This window comes from Cheilinus undulatus, linkage group 3, assembly GCF_018320785.1.
Source record: "Cheilinus undulatus linkage group 3, ASM1832078v1, whole genome shotgun sequence".
Taxonomy (NCBI): domain Eukaryota; kingdom Metazoa; phylum Chordata; class Actinopteri; order Labriformes; family Labridae; genus Cheilinus; species Cheilinus undulatus.
In genome coordinates, this window is record NC_054867.1 from 54,022,301 (window position 1) to 54,041,275 (window position 18,975).

Genomic DNA, 18,975 nt, shown 5'->3' on the forward strand with positions numbered 1-18,975 from the left:
TAGTCTGTGGGAGGAAGCTGGAGGACCCGGAGAGAACCCACATACAATGTCGCTGTCCCAGGTGTAAGTCGCTTTGGATAAAAAGCTGCTAAATGACATTGTAACATGCTTTAAGTTGTAAAACCAGCTGATGGCAACGCTGTAAGCCAGCCTGATCTGAACTGCACCGCTCTGATGCTCTGGAACCGTCTCTTTACATCAAGAATGTTTAGTCTGAACTGGGCATGAGTCTTGAAATATTTTAAACATTTGCCTTATAAATAAAGTTTAAATTTGTGATTCTGCAGCGGTGATCAGCCTCCAGGGCTGTCAGACTCGTGTGCTTTAACATTAAACTCTGATTAACATACTTTCATTAAATATTTAAACTGTAATCTTACATATACAACCATTCAGCGTTTAAATGTGCTCTTTCCCTGCTCCCACACTTTCTTACCTTGAAGCCCTGTTTAGTTTGCTTAAACGTCCTCTCTGATTGGTCAGAATAAACATCCACGCGCTCGCTCCAGCAGAGACTAAGCGCTCGACCTGTGCTCCTCCAATCAGCACAAACACGGGGCTTGCACCATTTAGCATCCCCGAATCAAAGCACGCTCAGACGGCGGCTGCAGTAAAGGTTAGACGACTCCAGCATTTAAGGACGACGATGCAGCAGGAGGAGGCAGAGCGTTCCTGCTCGGTCCCGCCTGTGTGTGATTCCTCGCCTCAGTGTTTTCAACCAGAAATTCCTCCCCTCCGTCCCCGCCTTCCCCTCCCCCATCCTCCCCCGTTGCCAGCTGCTTCATCCTCAAGTTGATGGAGCCATAAGTTCTCTTGGGTCGTACGAAGGCCACCCTGCGCCGGTACATCTCGCCCCTGCAGATGGAGACCATGAGGAGGACGGACAGGAACATCCCGCCCAGCGTCAGCAAGCCCAGCCCGGCGATGATGCACTTATCCAGGTGAGAGCCCAGCTGGGCGTAGTACATCTCCAGCTTCTCCATCTGACGCGCCGACACCGAGTTTGGGTCCACTTTGGCTTCCCGGGGGATGGTGTAGGCAATGACCACCAGGACGATCCCGCTCACCAGGAACACCAGAGCGAAGATGAAACCATAATCCGCCGAGTGATCGTCTGCCGGGCTGTACTCTGTGAAGTCCTGGCCGTCCTCCTGACCGCGGCGGCCACCGCCACCGTCCTCCTCATCGTAAGACCGTGGAGAGACCAGATCCTGATGCTGCTCAACCTAAAACAGAGAACAGAAGAACGTTACTTCACCAACATTTTTTCCAGGTCCAACAACTTTTCAGAAGACCTTAGAAGGCCTTCAAAGACTTTAGAAAGACGTCAACCTCTGTGTCTATCCAACATTCCATTCCTCCCTTGCCTTTAATGATGCCATCTTTAACTGTTTTTCCAACATTCCATTCCTGACTTAAATGAGAATGCCAGTCTTGAAGTCTATAAAACATTCCATATGACCTCTGAAGATAATGCCATCCTTAGATGTCAAAAAAGCATTCCACCCTTGCCTTTAATGAAGCCATCTTTGACTGTCTATCCAACATTCTATTCCTAACGTAAAAGAGGGTGCCAATCTTAAAGTCTATAAAACATTCTATATGACCTTTGGAGATGATGCCATCTATTTACGTCAATAAAACATTCCATCCTTGCCTTTAATGATACTATCTTTAACTGTCTATCCAACATTCTATTCTTGACTTTGAGGATGATGCCAGTCTTGAAGTCTATAAAACATTCCATATGACCTCTGAAGATAATGCCATCCTTAGATGTCAAAAAAGCATTCCACCCTTGCCTTTAATGAAACAATCTTTAACTGTCTATCCAACATTCTATTCCTAACTTAAAAGAGGGTGCCAATCTTAAAGTCTATAAAACATTCCATATGACCTTTGGAGATGATGCCATCTATTTACGTCAATAAAACATTCCACCCTTGCCTTTAATGAAACCATCTTTAACTGTCTATCCAACATTCTATTCTTGACTTTGAGGATGATGCCATTCTTGAAGTCTATAAAACATTCTATATGACCTTTGAAAATGATGCCATCTATTTATGTCAATAAAAAAATTCCATCCTTGCCATTTAAGATGATGTCATCCTTAGATGTCAATAAACATTCCACTCTTGTCTTCTGCATGCAGGCCAGTCTAGGCCCCCAGTAGTCATTCCAGTCTAACCAGTACCCTACACGGTCTATTATCTTAATAGTATATCAGCTTTTCCATTTAAAGCATTATGATGACCAAACAAGGGAGAAAAGCTGTTAAAAAGGCTCAGCTAGCCTCCTAGCTCAGTCCTAGACTCCTCTAGACTCTGGTCTCAGTCCTAGACTCCTCTAGACTCTGGTCTCAGTCCTAGACTCCTCTAGACTCTGGTCTCCCTTCATCTGTATAGACCTGTAGTTGGAGGTCTGCGAAATAAGTCATTAGTGATCTGGATCACCTGTTCTCCAGGTAAATCAGTTAACATCAGTGGATGATGGCACGGCAGCTATAGGCTCACTTTTGAAAGGTGATCCATAATCTTGGATTATAAAATAATTCCTGAAGATTAAACCTACTGCTGAATATCACCTTTAACCCCATTCTGTCTATTTACCTTGCTGTTGGTAGAAGTAGAAGGTGGACACCCTGTCGCCCCCTGCTGGTAGTCGTACTCATCATCCTGCTGGTAGGAGGCGTTCTCGAACCCTCGGGTGGAGCAGCCTGCTGCAGTTACCGTCCAGGAACCTGCTGGCAGAGTCGGAGACACGCCGCGTCCACTTCCGGCCCGCAGCTCTCTGAGCTCTACGGCGTTAAAAGACGACTCCATGGACGTCTGAAGGCTGCGTTCATGTCTTCAAAACTACTCCAGCCTCCATCATCAGCTCTGGGTACAGAGAGAGGGAGAGGAAGGGACAGGAGGAGGTTAAAAATGACCAAAAACTGTTTAAGACAGAGTGCTCAGATACCAGATATTTAAACTCTGATACGATTACAGTAAAAATCAAAGGATAATGATACTACTGCAGCAAAAACAGAAGTTCTGAATATCAAGTATTTAAATTATTAATTATTAAAATTATTTTTGGGGTCACAGGCTGAAAAGATTGAGACGCCCTGGACTAAAGGAGTCTAGGACTGAACTTTTAACCGACATGCTCATATACTATCTAGATAATTAACCTTGTGGGGTACTGGTTAGACTGGAAATCTAGACTGGCCTGCCTGCAAGCTTTGATGACATCATTCTCAAAGACAAGGATGGAATGTTTTATAAACATCAAAGGATGGCTTCATCAAGGCTAAAGGACAGAATGTTGGTGAAGCTGGGGATGTTGGGGCTTCATTCCTCCTTTTTTTACAGATAGTAGACTGTAGTTGGCAACTTTTGGAAAAGTGGTGGAACTAGAGAGGAGCGAGAGTTTCCATTCTTTCCATTCTAGTGTCAACTTGTCAATAAAAAACATCGGTAGCAGTTTTACCACAAACACATGAAGCTCACCTTTATTTACATCCATGACTGCTTCCTCTGATCACCATGATTGATCAACGTTACTCTGTTGAGACAAATCAAAGGTACAATCAGATCCTAGAAGACACACAAGACACACTTGCCCCCCACCAACCCCCACTCACATAGAGAGAGAGAGAGACAGAGAGAGAGAGAGAGAGAGACAGAGAGCAAGGGCAGCACTTTAATTTGCACAAAACATTTGTAGCATTTCTGTTTTCAGTTTCATTTTTATTTAGTGTTTCCTAAATGGTCTTGTCAGTTCCCCAGACTCTTGTTATGTTGTTTGATTCTTGAAACGGTTTACTTACACATTTTACACATTTTGGAGTATTATTAATTTTTTTATGTTTAAACTACGGCTGTACAACAAAAAACAGTTGTAATCTGGATTAATGCCAGAATTTTTGTAGTAAATCTTTATAAACCACATCCTTTCCAATTATTTTTAAATTCACTTCACATTTAAAAATGTTTTAGTGTCATTTTGTATTTGCTTCCCTTTATGTTTTAGAGCAGTAAAAGATGACATCATCTTTTAAGGCAAGTATGGATTGCTTTTCAGACATTCAAGGATGACATCAGAAGAAAAGATGTTTTGATAAAGTATAGGATGACGTCATCAAAACAAGGATGGAATGTTGTATAGACAATGAAGGATGACATCATCTTTAAAGGCAAGGATGGGATGTTTTATATAAAGGAAAGAATGATGTCATCTTCAAAGCAAAGATGGGATGTTTAATAAACTTTGAAGGATGACACCATCTTCAAAGGTGGAAATGGAATGTTTTACAGAACATCCCATCATTAAAGGATGACATCACATTTAAAGGCAAGGATGGAATATTTTATAGACAGTAAAATACAATGTCATCTTCAAAGCAAGGATGGGATGTTTTAAAGACATTCAAGGATTACGTAATCCAAAAGGCAATGAAGGAATGTTTTATGACTGTAAAGGATGACATCTTCTCCAGAGGTAAGGATGGAATGTTTTATAGACAGTAAAAGGTGATTTCATCTTTTAAGCAAGCATGAGATGTTTTACAGACATTAAAGGAATACATCATTTAAAAATCAATGACAGAATGTTTTACAAACCATAAAGGATGACATCTTCTTCAGAGGCAAGGATGGAATGTTTTATGGACAGTAAAGGGTGATTTCATTGGCACAGCAAGGATGGGCTGTATTATTATTTAAGCGTCCTTGGGTTTCTTGAAAGGCGCTATATAAATTCATGATATTATTATTATTATTATTATTATTATAGAAATTCAAGGATTACATCATTTAAAAGGCAAAGATGGAGTCTTTCATAGATCTTCAATGATGACATCTTCAAAGGCAAGGATGGAATGTTTCATAGATCTCAAAGGATGACATCTTCTTTAAAGGCAAGGATGGAATGCTTTATAGACAGTAAAGGGTGATGTCATCAGCAAAGCAAGGATGGGCTGTATTGTAAATATTCAAGGATTACATCATTTAGAAAAGCAATGATAGAATGTTTTGAAGATAATATAAGATGAAATCTTCAAAGGCGAGGATGGAATGTTTTATAGATCTTAAAGGATGACATCTTCTTCAAAGGCAAGGATGGAAATGTTTCATAGACAGGAAAGGATGATGATGTTATCTTCAAAGCAGAGATGGATTGTTTTATAGACATGCAGGATTACATAATTTCAAAGGCAATGATGGAATGTTTTCTGACATTAAAGGATGGCATCATCTTTCTTAAGCCTATTAACAGTCTTTAAGGATGACATCATTAAAGGTAGAAGACAAATGTTGGTGAAGCTGGGGTTGTTGGGATTTTTTCCTCACTGTTTTTGTCAAATATTGTTCAAAGTAGGCGACCTTTTGAAAGTTCGGAGTTTATATGTGCTCTAATAATGAAGGCTAATTAGTCAAGAGCTGTGAGGCCAGTGGTGCCTTTTTATCAGCTTTTCTCCCTCATGTTGTCATAGACATGCTTTCAAAGGACACGCTGATGTCCACAAGATTTTCTTTTACGTGAAAATGGCCCTTGTTTAAACAAATGTTTTTGTTCATAAAACATTTTTCTGGAATTCCCAAAATTAAATTTCTGTGCGTATTTGTAAAAGATTGCAGGTGTTTAGCTAAACGTTCTTATGATAGATATTTCTACATTCATTTGAATGTTTTTGCAGGTTACCATTCAGGGCCACCGTAGTTTAGCGAACGCAGCTCATCTTCTACACATGAACACGTTAATCTGAAGCCAGTACATGTTTCTAATGTCACTGATTAATCATCTTCATTATCAAACCTTTAAACATCTCCGTTTCCTCTGAATCTTTCCTCCGGGAGCTCCGGGCTGGAGCGGCTCACTGACACTGACTTTATCCGGACATGGAGCTTCCTAATCGGCTCTGAGTCTGACTGATTACCGCCAACAGAACCACCGTGACCTTGTGTGCGTGCGCGTGCGTGTGTAAGCGTGATAATATCAGCCTGGTGTGATAAGCAGCACATCGACAGACATGTTATCTTTATCGGGAGATGACGGCTGATAACCCGGGTCAACCCGCAGAGGATAACCCGGGTCAAACAGCGGAGGATAATGCGAGACAAGCGGGGGGATTATGGGTAAATTTACGCTAAATCAGCGCCGTTTTCTCCAGAGGGGAACACCGGGGAGGGTTCGGTATCCAGGCAGGCTGCATGCACAACACCAGCCCGCTGAATGGCGGGTAAACACGGCCGATCTGCGCCGATAATCAGTGATAGGTTATCGATAATCAGAGGGGTTATCGATGAGAGCAAGCGGGCAGAGGGACACGATCAGGTCGGTCTTACCTGGAGAGGGAGCAGCTCGAACGGGCAGGAGGCAGGAGGAGATCCGGAGAGATGGAGGGAGGCTGCTGGAGGAGAGGGACTCAGGAAGACACTGAGCATGCGCGGAGAGCAGCCTGTGGTGTCAGTGCTGGTGTCAGATCAGCGGGTGGTGATGGAGCCGATGGAGGAAAATCACTGAGGTTATTTATATGATCAGGGTTCAAGAGTCACTTTATGGTCATTTTTAACAAGTTAGAATAAAAAAACGGAATCTGTTAACAAAGACTAGCTTTGATAGAGCTGATAAATATTCAACAGAGAGGAAGGAGAGACAAGCTTATAGTTTATATAGCTTATAGTTATGACTATTTATAGTCATAACTATAAGCTATATAAGCTATATTATTTTATAGTTATTACTATTTTTAGTATCACTATCTTTATTGTTATTGTTATCATTTATTATCATTAATATTCTTATTTTATTTCTATTTTAATTTTCACTATAATTATTGTTATTGTTATCTTGTTATCATGTATAATGTCATAATTATATTTATTATTATTATTATTACCATTTTTATTATCACTATAATTATTGTTAGTGTTATCTTATTATCATTTATCATCATAATTATTATTATTATTATTATTATTATTATTGCCATTTTATTATCACTGTAATTATTGTTAGTGTTATCGTTTATTATTGTTATAATTTATTATTATTATTATTATTATTAGAATATTTTTATAACCATTTTTATTATCAGTACATTTATTGCTATTGTTATCGTTTTATTATTATTATTTAATTATTTATTTTTTAATTACTCTTTTTATTATTACTGTAATTATTGTTATTGTTATCGTTTATTTTTATTGTTAATATTGTTATTATTATTATTATTATTATTATTATTGCTATTTATTACTATTTTTAATATTCTATAGTTACAGTTATTGTTATCATTTATTATTATTATTATTCAAAACTTTATTACAGACTCTAGGTCCAGAGAATAAAAAAGAACAAAAACCAAACAAAACAATACAAAACACATAAAAAGGACAGAACAACACATGCATGTTACCGTGACGGCACAATAACTTAATGGATCAGATTCAATATAAGCACAAAAAATAAAATTATACTAAAAACAGGCATCTGTACCAGTGTTTCCATAGTGGAGACATGTATTTAACAGCACTATGTTTGATGTTCGTTAAGGCCAAAATAATTTCATTCCCAGTGGAATCAAGTCGACACATGAATTTATACACAAGATTTCTTAATACAGCATGTAGAGTATGAACTCCTGCACCTACAAACATCTCACTTGCACTGCACCATCTTGGTCTTTTCAGTAGTAATCTCAGAGCATCATTGTAGGCTACTGCTACCATTGTCTGTAGATATCATCATCATCCATCAATTTATCTGTGATAAAATGCCCAAGATATTGTTGTTGTTGTTGTTGTTATTATTATTTATTTTCAAAGGTGACAAATTAACAGTTTTGGTAAGAATGACAAATTAACAGTTTTGGTAAGAATGGGAATTAGGGACACTTGCATGGGCTATCCACCTTATTCCTAGTCCCCATGATTCTTTGCGTGAAATATGGGCGCAACTTCCGTTCCCTTCTATCGAAATGAGACTTCACATTGAATACGTGATGTGGAACATGATTTTAAGAGCAATTTGGACATTAAAATATGTAACTTTCGACTGCTTCACCTCAATCGGGACAATATTATTATTTCTCTGCCCTCTACTGAAGAGTAGGAAGTGACGACATTACCTCGGATAACCTAGACAAGCATATTTAGCTAATTTTATTAGCTTCATATCAGTATAGTAATAAACGGTCACATTTTGTTAACTGAGTTTGGACACCACCTTAACATAAATTTGTAGTTTGTGGGTTTGCTGAAATTCTTATTCTACCAACTAATTCCTCTAAAATGTGGGAATTATATTAAATAAAATTATCCATGACTGAAGTTGTCAGCTCTTCAGTTTGGTAAATGTCAAGTTTTGAATTATTGATGAATTAATATTGAAAGAATTACATCCCAAAAGCATTTAAACATTGAACGGCATGTTTGAAACACTGTTGTTAAAGACATATATTTAACGTTGTCACGTAATTAGTACCACAACCAAAGCAACAGGTACTGAGCATTACAGAAAATATTATTTAAACTTTCAGCTCATTTAACTTTATTGAGTTAACAAAAATGAATCAGTATTTATTGCAGCATATATTTATTTCATAACAACCACTGTTGACGCTAAATCACTTTAGTAATCCCTTGGAAGAATCGTGTTTTGCTATTATTGCTACTGTACGGGAAGTTCCTACCACATTTATAGCAGTAGACCCCCGAGGAATAACGTAGTATCCACCTTATTTACTCACTTACAGCTTACAAAACAAACAATGTGAAAATGTGATTAAAAAATGTATCAATATTTACAAATTCACGGTGAATTCCTATCAAACAACTGTCGTTCGTAGTCAGCATCTATCGTTAGCTCTTGTATTAAAATTCATGTAATTATGTACTTCTGCCTTAGCACCAGAAGTTTCGCCCATATTCAAATTTACAGTAGCGGTTCCAGGAATAAGGTGGATAGAATTTTTGGAGACATTGAAGGACCCTAAAGTTTCAAACATAGGGCCCTGTCGGTAGGAAACACCGATCCTATCACCCATGATTGATAAAACTGCATGTTGTTTGTTTTTCCAAAAACTCTCAGACTGAATCCTTTTACTCTTAGAATTGCAAAACATTTACATAATGCTGATTATAAGACTATATTTTTGTAGACAAGCATCAGTTCTGTAACTTTTTGTAATGTGTTGACTGCTGTGTTATTTTTTTCACGGTAAACGTAAAACACAGTGTGAGTAGTCTTCTGTGATTTCCATTAAATAACAATAATAATAATGATAAAATAAATAACACTGCTGTTGAAAATATTTCCAGAATGAATGAAACTCTAAATGGAGCATGGGGACAATAAATAAACCATTAAACTGAAAGAATGACTTAACTTTACAAAATCTTTTGTATAAAAGCTATGTTACACAACCAGGCACCGGTCCTTACTGGTGCTTGGTTACTTTAAAAGTCATAGACGGAAACATCTGCCTTGGTTTTAAAAAGAAATGTGGTCCAGTAATGAGCAAACTTTCCTACAGTGACATTCAGGCTAACAGCTAACGTGACAGCAGACCCTGGATAGACCGGACAAGCCGACTGAAATGATTGGAAACCCCTACCGAAACAGACCGGGATTAGAGCAGAAACACCTTCTCTGTCACGGAAAGCTGTCAGTGTTGCTCTTGTAGTTTTGTTAAAGACACATTGTCCAGTTCAGACAAACCGAGGCTAGTCGGAGCTAATCGCTCCACTAGCAGGCCTTGTATTCAAACACTCACTCAACACGTAACCCTTAACTATCGCATACTCATGCTGAAGCAGAAGAGTGAAAACATCTTTCCCAACATGAAAAGCTTTCAGGGTTGTTTTTAATTCTTAACTTCATACACAAACGTGGTCCAGGTCAAACTGATGCAATGCTAAAGCTACATCTGAGGTAGTTCAAGAAGTGGAGGCAGCCATTAGAGAGCTTTCAGTCTAACTAGACTCCTCCCATAGTGCATCTGTGTATGTATGACTGTGAAAGTGAAAGTAGCATCACTCAGTCAGTCAGTCAGAGACTCAGAAACATTCAGGCCCATGTGTAGAGCCAACAAAAAAACCCCTTCCCTTTGCCTGTAGGCCGCTCATATAAAATTAAGAAAGAAAAAAAAAAAACGGAAATTGAAAAATAAAATAGATCCGTTTCCTGTTTCATGTTTTCCATTTTTTGTTTTATGTTTTCTGAAAAAATTATTGAAAAAAAAAAAAGTCATTTTTTTTTTGTTACCAAAAAAAGGAAGATCGCAGAAGGGAATGGTGGTGGTGTAACATTCTTTTTTTCCTGTGTGTGACCCATTAACCCATTAAGGCCTGGAAACACAAATTATAGCAAGGAAATTCTCATTTTTTGGAACTTAAATATTTATTTCACTTTTTACTGAAATCCAAAAGAATCCAAATTTCCATAAAATTTAATGTACATATTTTTTGTATCTCATTTAATACGTTAGATGTTTTTTGGTAACTGATAATCCACTTGAGGGCATTTTTATCATTAATCAGATTGTATTTAGAATTTTTTTTTGTAATTTATTGATCCTATTGATGAGATAGACATGTCATAAAAGTATGAATACAAAAGTATAATACAACAGGCTTTAAGGGGGTTAAGGCTGTTCTGAAATAAAGAATGTTACATCACAGTGTTCCATTCTTTGATCTTCATTTTTTGTTAAGAACATAAAAACAATAAGACCAAAAACATAAATTTTATTCTTTTTAGAAAACTGAACAAGTTTAAATGCAAAGTAAAAAACAAGACACTACAAAAAAAAAAAAAAAAAAAAAATCAAATAAAAAAGGGAGAAAAGAAGAGTTAAATTATGATTAACTGCAAAAATTCAGAGATGAATTGCCTTTGACAGTTTGAATTGTTTTGGTTTGGGGATGTGTTGTTGGGCTACAGCATTACAGGGGATCATGGTTCATCACGTGTCGACATTTTAGTTTAAAATCCTCCCAGTCTTTTATAAAATACCTCACAGCAAAGACTGAGTTATCGTCCAGTATTATTGTCATCAGTTTTTAAAATATTTCTCGGAAAAATTTTGATTTTAAAGGTTTAAATGTCTTTGTCAACCTGAAATAACTTAATATTCGATTGGAACAAAAATCGATATTTGGGTGTAAAACCAAACCTTAAACACTCAGACATCAAATATAAAAACACTCGATGTTTAAAATCATACTTGAAGAAAATTAATCAAATGTTTGTGTTTTTGCTTTCAAACCTCTTCACTGAAATGAATCAAGTTTGTAGAGACAACGGAGATCAATAAGTCCTCAGAGAAACCTCTCCCGTTACCATGGCAACACCTATCTAGTACAGATATGAGCAGGTTTTTTTTTTTTTTGAGTGCAGAATCATAAAAAGGTTAGAGTAATCTCCATCAGACCAAATTAGTTTTATTTTTTCTCTTAAATAAAAGTTTTTATTCTGCTCATATCTGTACCAGATATCAGCCTTCAAAGACCAGAATGCACTGCAGCTGTATGATAAAACCTCATCAATGAACCAAACACACATCGGGGCAGGGATGGACAACTTTAGTCAAAGGGCCACAGAGAACATGTTTTAGCAGGTAATCTCAGTTTAACAATTATAAAGAGCTTTAATTTTACATCAGGCACAAATAAACAGCTTTCATTTATTACACGGACATTTGTATTTTTAACACAAATGAACATGGTAGTACGCTTAAAGTTTCACAGATTTATGTATTATTTTATTCATCATCATTGTTATTATAATTATTTTTAGTACTATTTTTATTATCACTGTAATTAACTGGCCACCAGTCGTCCACCACTCCACTGTCTCATCAAAACTCAGTGTGCTGTTCATTGATAACCTGACACGCCAGATGGGTTTGTTTCACACATCCATCTGGGAAAGCTTCAATAGGAAACGTTTGAGAAAAGGCAGAGGCTTTGAAGAAAACATGCAGTGTGATTGGATGAACGTTCTGTCTGTCACATCTCTATCACAGCAACAAACACTGGCTTTAGTTACTCTCTAAATCAAACTCTGGCTTTAGTTACTCTCTAAATCAAACTCTGGCTTTAGTTACTCTCTAAATCAAACTCTGGCTTTAGTTACTCTCTAAATCAAACTCTGGCTTTAGTTACTCTCTAAATCAAACTCTGGCTTTACTTTCTCTCTAAATCAAACTCTGGCTTTAGTTACTCTCTAAATCAAACTCTGGCTTTAGTTACTCTCTAAATCAAACTCTTGCTTTAGTTTCTCTCTAAATCAAACTCTGGCTTTACTCTCTCTATAAATCAAACTCTGGCTTTAGTTTCTCTCTAAATCAAACTCTTGCTTTAGTTTCTCTCTAAATCAAACTCTGGCTTTACTCTCTCTATAAATCAAACTCTGGCTTTAGTTTCTCTCTAAATCAAACTCTGGCTTTAGATTCTCTTTAAATCAAACTCTAGCTTTAGTTACTCTCTAAATCAAACTCTAGCTTTAGTTACTCTCTAAATCAAACTCTGGCTTTAGTTACTCTCTAAATCAAACTCTAGCTTTAGTTACTCTCTAAATCAAACTCTGGCTTTAGTTACTCTCTAAATCAAACTCTGGCTTTAGTTACTCTCTAAATCAAACTCTGGCTTTAGTTACTCTCTAAATCAAACTCTGGCTTTAGTTACTCTCTAAATCAAACTCTGGCTTTAGTTACTCTCTAAATCAAACTCTGGCTTTAGTTACTCTCTAAATCAAACTCTGGCTTTACTTTCTCTCTAAATCAAACTCTGGCTTTAGTTACTCTCTAAATCAAACTCTGGCTTTAGTTACTCTCTAAATCAAACTCTTGCTTTAGTTTCTCTCTAAATCAAACTCTGGCTTTACTCTCTCTATAAATCAAACTCTGGCTTTAGTTTCTCTCTAAATCAAACTCTAGCTTTAGATTCTCTTTAAATCAAACTCTAGCTTTAGTTACTCTCTAAATCAAACTCTAGCTTTAGTTACTCTCTAAATCAAACTCTGGCTTTAGTTACTCTCTAAATCAAACTCTAGCTTTAGTTACTCTCTAAATCAAACTCTGGCTTTAGTTACTCTCTAAATCAAACTCTGGCTTTAGTTACTCTCTAAATCAAACTCTGGCTTTAGTTACTCTCTAAATCAAACTCTGGCTTTAGTTACTCTCTAAATCAAACTCTGGCTTTAGTTACTCTCTAAATCAAACTCTGGCTTTAGTTACTCTCTAAATCAAACTCTGGCTTTACTTTCTCTCTAAATCAAACTCTGGCTTTAGTTACTCTCTAAATCAAACTCTGGCTTTAGTTTCTCTCTAAATCAAACTCTAGCTTTAGATTCTCTTTAAATCAAACTCTAGCTTTAGTTACTCTCTAAATCAAACTCTAGCTTTAGTTACTCTCTAAATCAAACTCTGGCTTTAGTTACTCTCTAAATCAAACTCTAGCTTTAGTTACTCTCTAAATCAAACTCTGGCTTTAGTTACTCTCTAAATCAAACTCTGGCTTTAGTGACTCTCTAAATCAAACTCTGGCTTTAGTGACTCTCTAAATCAAACTCTGGCTTTAGTGACTCTCTAAATCAAACTCTGGCTTTAGTTACTCTATGAATCAAACTCTGGCTTTAGTTACTCTATGAATCAAACTCTGGCTTTAGTTACTCTCTAAATCAAACTCTGGCTTTACTTTCTCTCTAAATCAAACTCTGGCTTTAGTTACTCTCTAAATCAAACTCTGGCTTTAGATTCTCTTTAAATCAAACTCTGGCTTTAGTTACTCTCTAAATCAAACTCTGGCTTTACTCTCTCTCTAAATCAAACTCTGGCTTTAGTTACTCTCTAAATCAAACTCTGGCTTTGGTTACTCTCTAAATCAAACTCTTGCTTTAGTTTCTCTCTAAATCAAACTCTGGCTTTAGTTACTCTCTAAATCAAACTCTGGCTTTACTCTCTCTCTAAATCAAACTCTGGCTTTAGTTACTCTCTAAATCAAACTCTGGCTTTAGTTACTCTCTAAATCAAACTCTTGCTTTAGTTTCTCTCTAAATCAAACTCTGGCTTTAGTTTCTCTCTAAATCAAACTCTGGCTTTAGTTTCTCTCTAAATCAAACTCTGGCTTTAGTTACTCTCTAAATCAAACTCTTGCTTTAGTTACTCTCTAAATCAAACTCTGGCTTTAGTTACTCTCTAAATCAAACTCTGGCTTTAGTTTCTCTCTAAATCAAACTCTGGCTTTAGATTCTCTTTAAATCAAACTCTGGCTTTAGTTACTCTGTAAATCAAACTCTGGCTTTAGTTACTCTCTAAATCAAACTCTGGCTTTAGTTACTCTCTAAATCATACTCTGGCTTTAGTTACTCTCTAAATCAAACTCTGGCTTTAGTTACTCTCTAAATCAAACTCTGGCTTTAGTTTCTCTCTAAATCAAACTCTAGCTTTAGTTACTCTCTAAATCAAACTCTGGCTTTAGTTACTCTCTAAATCAAACTCTGGCTTTAGTTACTCTCTAAATCAAACTCTGGCTTTAGTTTCTCTTTAAATCAAACTCTGGCTTTAGTTACTCTGTAAATCAAACTCTAGCTTTAGTTACTCTCTAAATCAAACTCTGGCTTTAGTTACTCTGTAAATCAAACTCTGGCTTTAGTTACTCTGTAAATCAAACTCTGGCTTTAGTTACTCTCTAAATCAAACTCTGGCTTTAGTTACTCTCTAAATCAAACTCTGGCTTTAGTTTCTCTCTAAATCAAACTCTGGCTTTAGTTTCTCTCTAAATCAAACTCTGGCTTTAGTTACTCTCTAAATCAAACTCTGGCTTTAGTTACTCTCTAAATCAAACTCTGGCTTTAGTTACTCTCTAAATCAAACTCTGGCTTTAGTTTCTCTCTAAATCAAACTCTGGCTTTAGATTCTCTTTAAATCAAACTCTGTCTTTAGTTACTCTCTAAATCAAACTCTGGCTTTACTCTCTCTCTAAATCAAATTCTGGCTTTAGTTTCTCTCTAAATCAAACTCTGGCTTTAGTTTCTCTCTAAATCAAACTCTAGCTTTAGTTACTCTGTAAATCAAATTCTGGCTTTAGTTTCTCTCTAAATCAAACTCTGGCTTTAGTTTCTCTCTAAATCAAATTCTGGCTTTAGTTTCTCTCTAAATCAAACTCTGGCTTTAGTTTCTCTCTAAATCAAACTCTGGCTTTAGTTACTCTGTAAATCAAACTCTGGCTTTAGTTACTCTCTAAATCAAACTCTGGCTTTAGTTACTCTCTAAATCAAACTCTGTCTTTAGTTACTCTCTAAATCAAACTCTGGCTTTAGTTACTCTCTAAATCAAACTCTGGCTTTAGTTACTCTCTAAATCAAACTCTGGCTTTAGATTCTCTTTAAATCAAACTCTGGCTTTAGTTACTCTCTAAATCAAACTCTGGCTTTAGATTCTCTTTAAATCAAACTCTGTCTTTAGTTACTCTCTAAATCAAACTCTGGCTTTAAACCCTCTTTAAATCAAACTCTGGCTTTAGTTACTCTCTAAATCAAACTCTGGCTTTAGTTTCTCTTTAAATCAAACTCTGGCTTTAGTTTCTCTCTAAATCAAACTCTGGCTTTAGTTACTCTATCAATCAAACTCTGGCTTTAGTTACTCTATAAATCAAACTCTGGCTTTAGTTACTCTATAAATCAAACTCTGGCTTTAGTTACTCTATAAATCAAACTCTGGCTTTAGTTACTCTGTAAATCAAACTCTGGCTTTAGTTACTCTGTAAATCAAACTCTGGCTTTAGTTACTCTCTAAATCAAACTCTGGCTTTAGTTTCTCTCTAAATCAAACTCTGGTTTTAGTTTCTCTCTAAATCAAACTCTGGCTTTATTTTCTCTCTAAATCAAACTCTAGCTTTAGATTCTCTTTAAATCAAACTCTGGCTTTAGTTACTCTCTAAATCAAACTCTGGCTTTAGTTACTCTCTAAATCAAACTCTGGCTTTAGTTACTCTCTAAATCAAACTCTGGCTTTAGTTACTCTCTAAATCAAACTCTGGCTTTAGTTTCTCTCTAAATCAAACTCTGGCTTTAGTTTCTCTCTAAATCAAACTCTGGCTTTAGTTACTCTCTAAATCAAACTCTGGCTTTAGTTACTCTCTAAATCAAACTCTGGCTTTAGTTACTCTCTAAATCAAACTCTGGCTTTAGTTTCTCTCTAAATCAAACTCTGGCTTTAGATTCTCTCTAAATCAAACTCTGGCTTTAGTTACTCTCTAAATCAAACTCTGGCTTTACTCTCTCTCTAAATCAAATTCTGGCTTTAGTTACTCTCTAAATCAAACTCTGGCTTTAGTTTCTCTCTAAATCAAACTCTGGCTTTAGATTCTCTTTAAATCAAACTCTGGCTTTAGTTACTCTCTAAATCAAACTCTGGCTTTAGTTACTCTCTAAATCAAACTCTGGCTTTAGTTACTCTCTAAATCAAACTCTGGCTTTAGTTTCTCTCTAAATCAAACTCTGGCTTTAGTTACTCTCTAAATCAAACTCTGGCTTTAGTTACTCTCTAAATCAAACTCTGGCTTTAGTTACTCTCTAAATCAAACTCTGGCTTTAGTTACTCTCTAAATCAAACTCTGGCTTTAGTTTCTCTCTAAATCAAACTCTGGCTTTAGTTTCTCTCTAAATCAAACTCTGGCTTTAGTTACTCTCTAAATCAAACTCTGGCTTTAGTTACTCTCTAAATCAAACTCTGGCTTTAGTTACTCTCTAAATCAAACTCTGGCTTTAGTTTCTCTCTAAATCAAACTCTAGCTTTAGATTCTCTTTAAATCAAACTCTGTCTTTAGTTACTCTCTAAATCAAACTCTGGCTTTACTCTCTCTCTAAATCAAATTCTGGCTTTAGTTACTCTCTAAATCAAACTCTGGCTTTAGATTCTCTTTAAATCAAACTCTGTCTTTAGTTAATCTCTAAATCAAACTCTGGCTTTACTCTCTCTCTAAATCAAACTCTGGCTTTAGTTACTCTCTAAATCAAACTCTGGCTTTAGTTTCTCTCTAAATCAAACTCTGGCTTTAGATTCTCTTTAAATCAAACTCTGTCTTTAGTTACTCTCTAAATCAAACTGGCTTTACTCTCTCTCTAAATCAAACTCTGTCTTTAGTTACTCTCTAAATCAAACTCTGGCTTTACTCTCTCTCTAAATCAAACTCTGGCTTTAGTTTCTCTCTAAATCAAATTCTGGCTTTAGTTACTCTCTAAATCAAACTCTGGCTTTAGTTTCTCTCTAAATCAAACTCTAGCTTTAGATTCTCTTTAAATCAAACTCTGGCTTTAGTTTCTCTCTAAATCAAACTCTAGCTTTAGTTACTCTGTAAATCAAACTCTGGCTTTAGTTACTCTGTAAATCAAACTCTGGCTTTAGTTACTCTCTAAATCAAACTCTGGCTTTAGTTACTCTCTAAATCAAACTCTGGCTTTAGTTTCTCTCTAAATCAAACTCTGGCTTTAGTTTCTCTCTAAATCAAACTCTGGCTTTAGATTCTCTTTAAATCAAACTCTGGCTTTAGTTACTCTCTAAATCAAACTCTGGCTTTAGATTCTCTTTAAATCAAACTCTGGCTTTAGTTACTCTCTAAATCAAACTCTGGCTTTAAATCCTCTTTAAATCAAACTCTGGCTTTAGTTACTCTCTAAATCAAACTCTGGCTTTAGTTTCTCTTTAAATCAAACTCTGGTTTTAGTTTCTCTCTAAATCAAACTCTGGCTTTATTTTCTCTCTAAATCAAACTCTAGCTTTAGATTCTCTTTAAACCAACTCTGGCTTTAGTTACTCTCTAAATCAAACTCTGGCTTTATTTTCTCTCTAAATCAAACTCTGGCTTTAGTTACTCTCTAAATCAAACTCTGGCTATATTTTCTCTCTAAATCAAACTCTAGCTTTAGATTCTCTTTAAATCAAACTCTGGCTTTAGTTACTCTCTAAATCAAACTCTGGCTTTAGTTTCTCTCTAAATCAAACTCTGGCTTTAGTTACTCTCTAAATCAAACTCTTGCTTTACTTTCTCTCTAAATCAAACTCTGGCTTTAGTTACTCTCTAAATCAAACTCTGGCTTTAGTTACTCTCTAAATCAAACTCTGGCTTTAGTTACTCTCTAAATCAAACTCTGGCTTTAGTTACTCTCTAAATCAAACTCTGGCTTTAGTTTCTCTCTAAATCAAACTCTGGCTTTAGATTCTCTCTAAATCAAACTCTAGCTTTAGATTCTCTTTAAATCAAACTCTGGCTTTAGTTACTCTCTAAATCAAACTCTTGCTTTAGTTGCTCTGTAAATCAAACTCTGGCTTTAGTTTCTCTCTAAATCAAACTCTGGCTTTAACTTCTCTCTAAATCAAACTCTGGCTTTAGTTACTCTCTAAATCAAACTCTGGCTTTAGTTTCTCTCTAAATCAAACTCTGGCTTTATTTTCTCTCTAAATCAAACTCTGGCTTTAGTTTCTCTCTAAATCAAACTCTGGCTTTAGTTTCTCTAAAATTAAACTCTAGCTTTAGATTCTCTTTAAATCAAACTCTGGCTTTAGTTACTCTCTAAATCAAACTCTGGCTTTACTCTCTCTCTAAATCAAACTCTGGCTTTAGTTTCTCTCTAAATCAAACTCTGGCTTTATTTTCTCTAAAATTAAACTCTAGCTTTAGATTCTCTTTAAATCAAACTCTGGCTTTACTCTCTCTCTAAATCAAACTCTAGCTTTAGATTCTCTTTAAATCAAACTCTGGCTTTAGTTACTCTCTAAATCAAACTCTGGCTTTACTCTCTCTCTAAATCAAACTCTAGCTTTAGATTCTCTTTAAATCAAACTCTGGCTTTAGTTACTCTCTAAATCAAACTCTGGCTTTAGATTCTCTCTAAATCAAACTCTGGCTTTAGTTTCTCTCTAAATCAAACTCTGGCTTTAGTTACTCTCTAAATCAAACTCTGGCTTTAGATTCTCTCTAA

At 36.0% G+C, this 18,975-nt stretch overlaps 1 protein-coding gene across 1 annotated transcript; it reads right to left on the minus strand.

The window, feature by feature from the left end:
• Positions 1 to 617: 617 nt before the first annotated feature.
• Positions 618 to 3,560, minus strand: tmem74b (transmembrane protein 74B). Its single transcript, XM_041783625.1, has 3 exons — positions 3,498 to 3,560; positions 2,613 to 2,882; positions 618 to 1,226 (listed from the first exon to the last, which is right to left on the minus strand). The coding sequence occupies exons 2-3, from the start codon at positions 2,823 to 2,825 to the stop codon at positions 618 to 620; spliced, it is 822 nt and encodes a 273-aa protein (XP_041639559.1). The 5' UTR covers positions 2,826 to 2,882; positions 3,498 to 3,560.
• Positions 3,561 to 18,975: the final 15,415 nt, after the last annotated feature.

Bases quoted from the DNA above. Each gene is read 5' to 3' on its own strand.
- tmem74b (XM_041783625.1), bottom strand. From the start codon at position 2,825: ATGGAGTCGTCTTTTAACGCCGTAGAGCTCAGAGAGCTGCGGGCCGGA. The intron at 1,227-2,612 runs GTAAATAGACAG...TCTCTGTTTTAG, and splicing joins CTACTTCTACCAACAGCAAG to GTTGAGCAGCATCAGGATCT.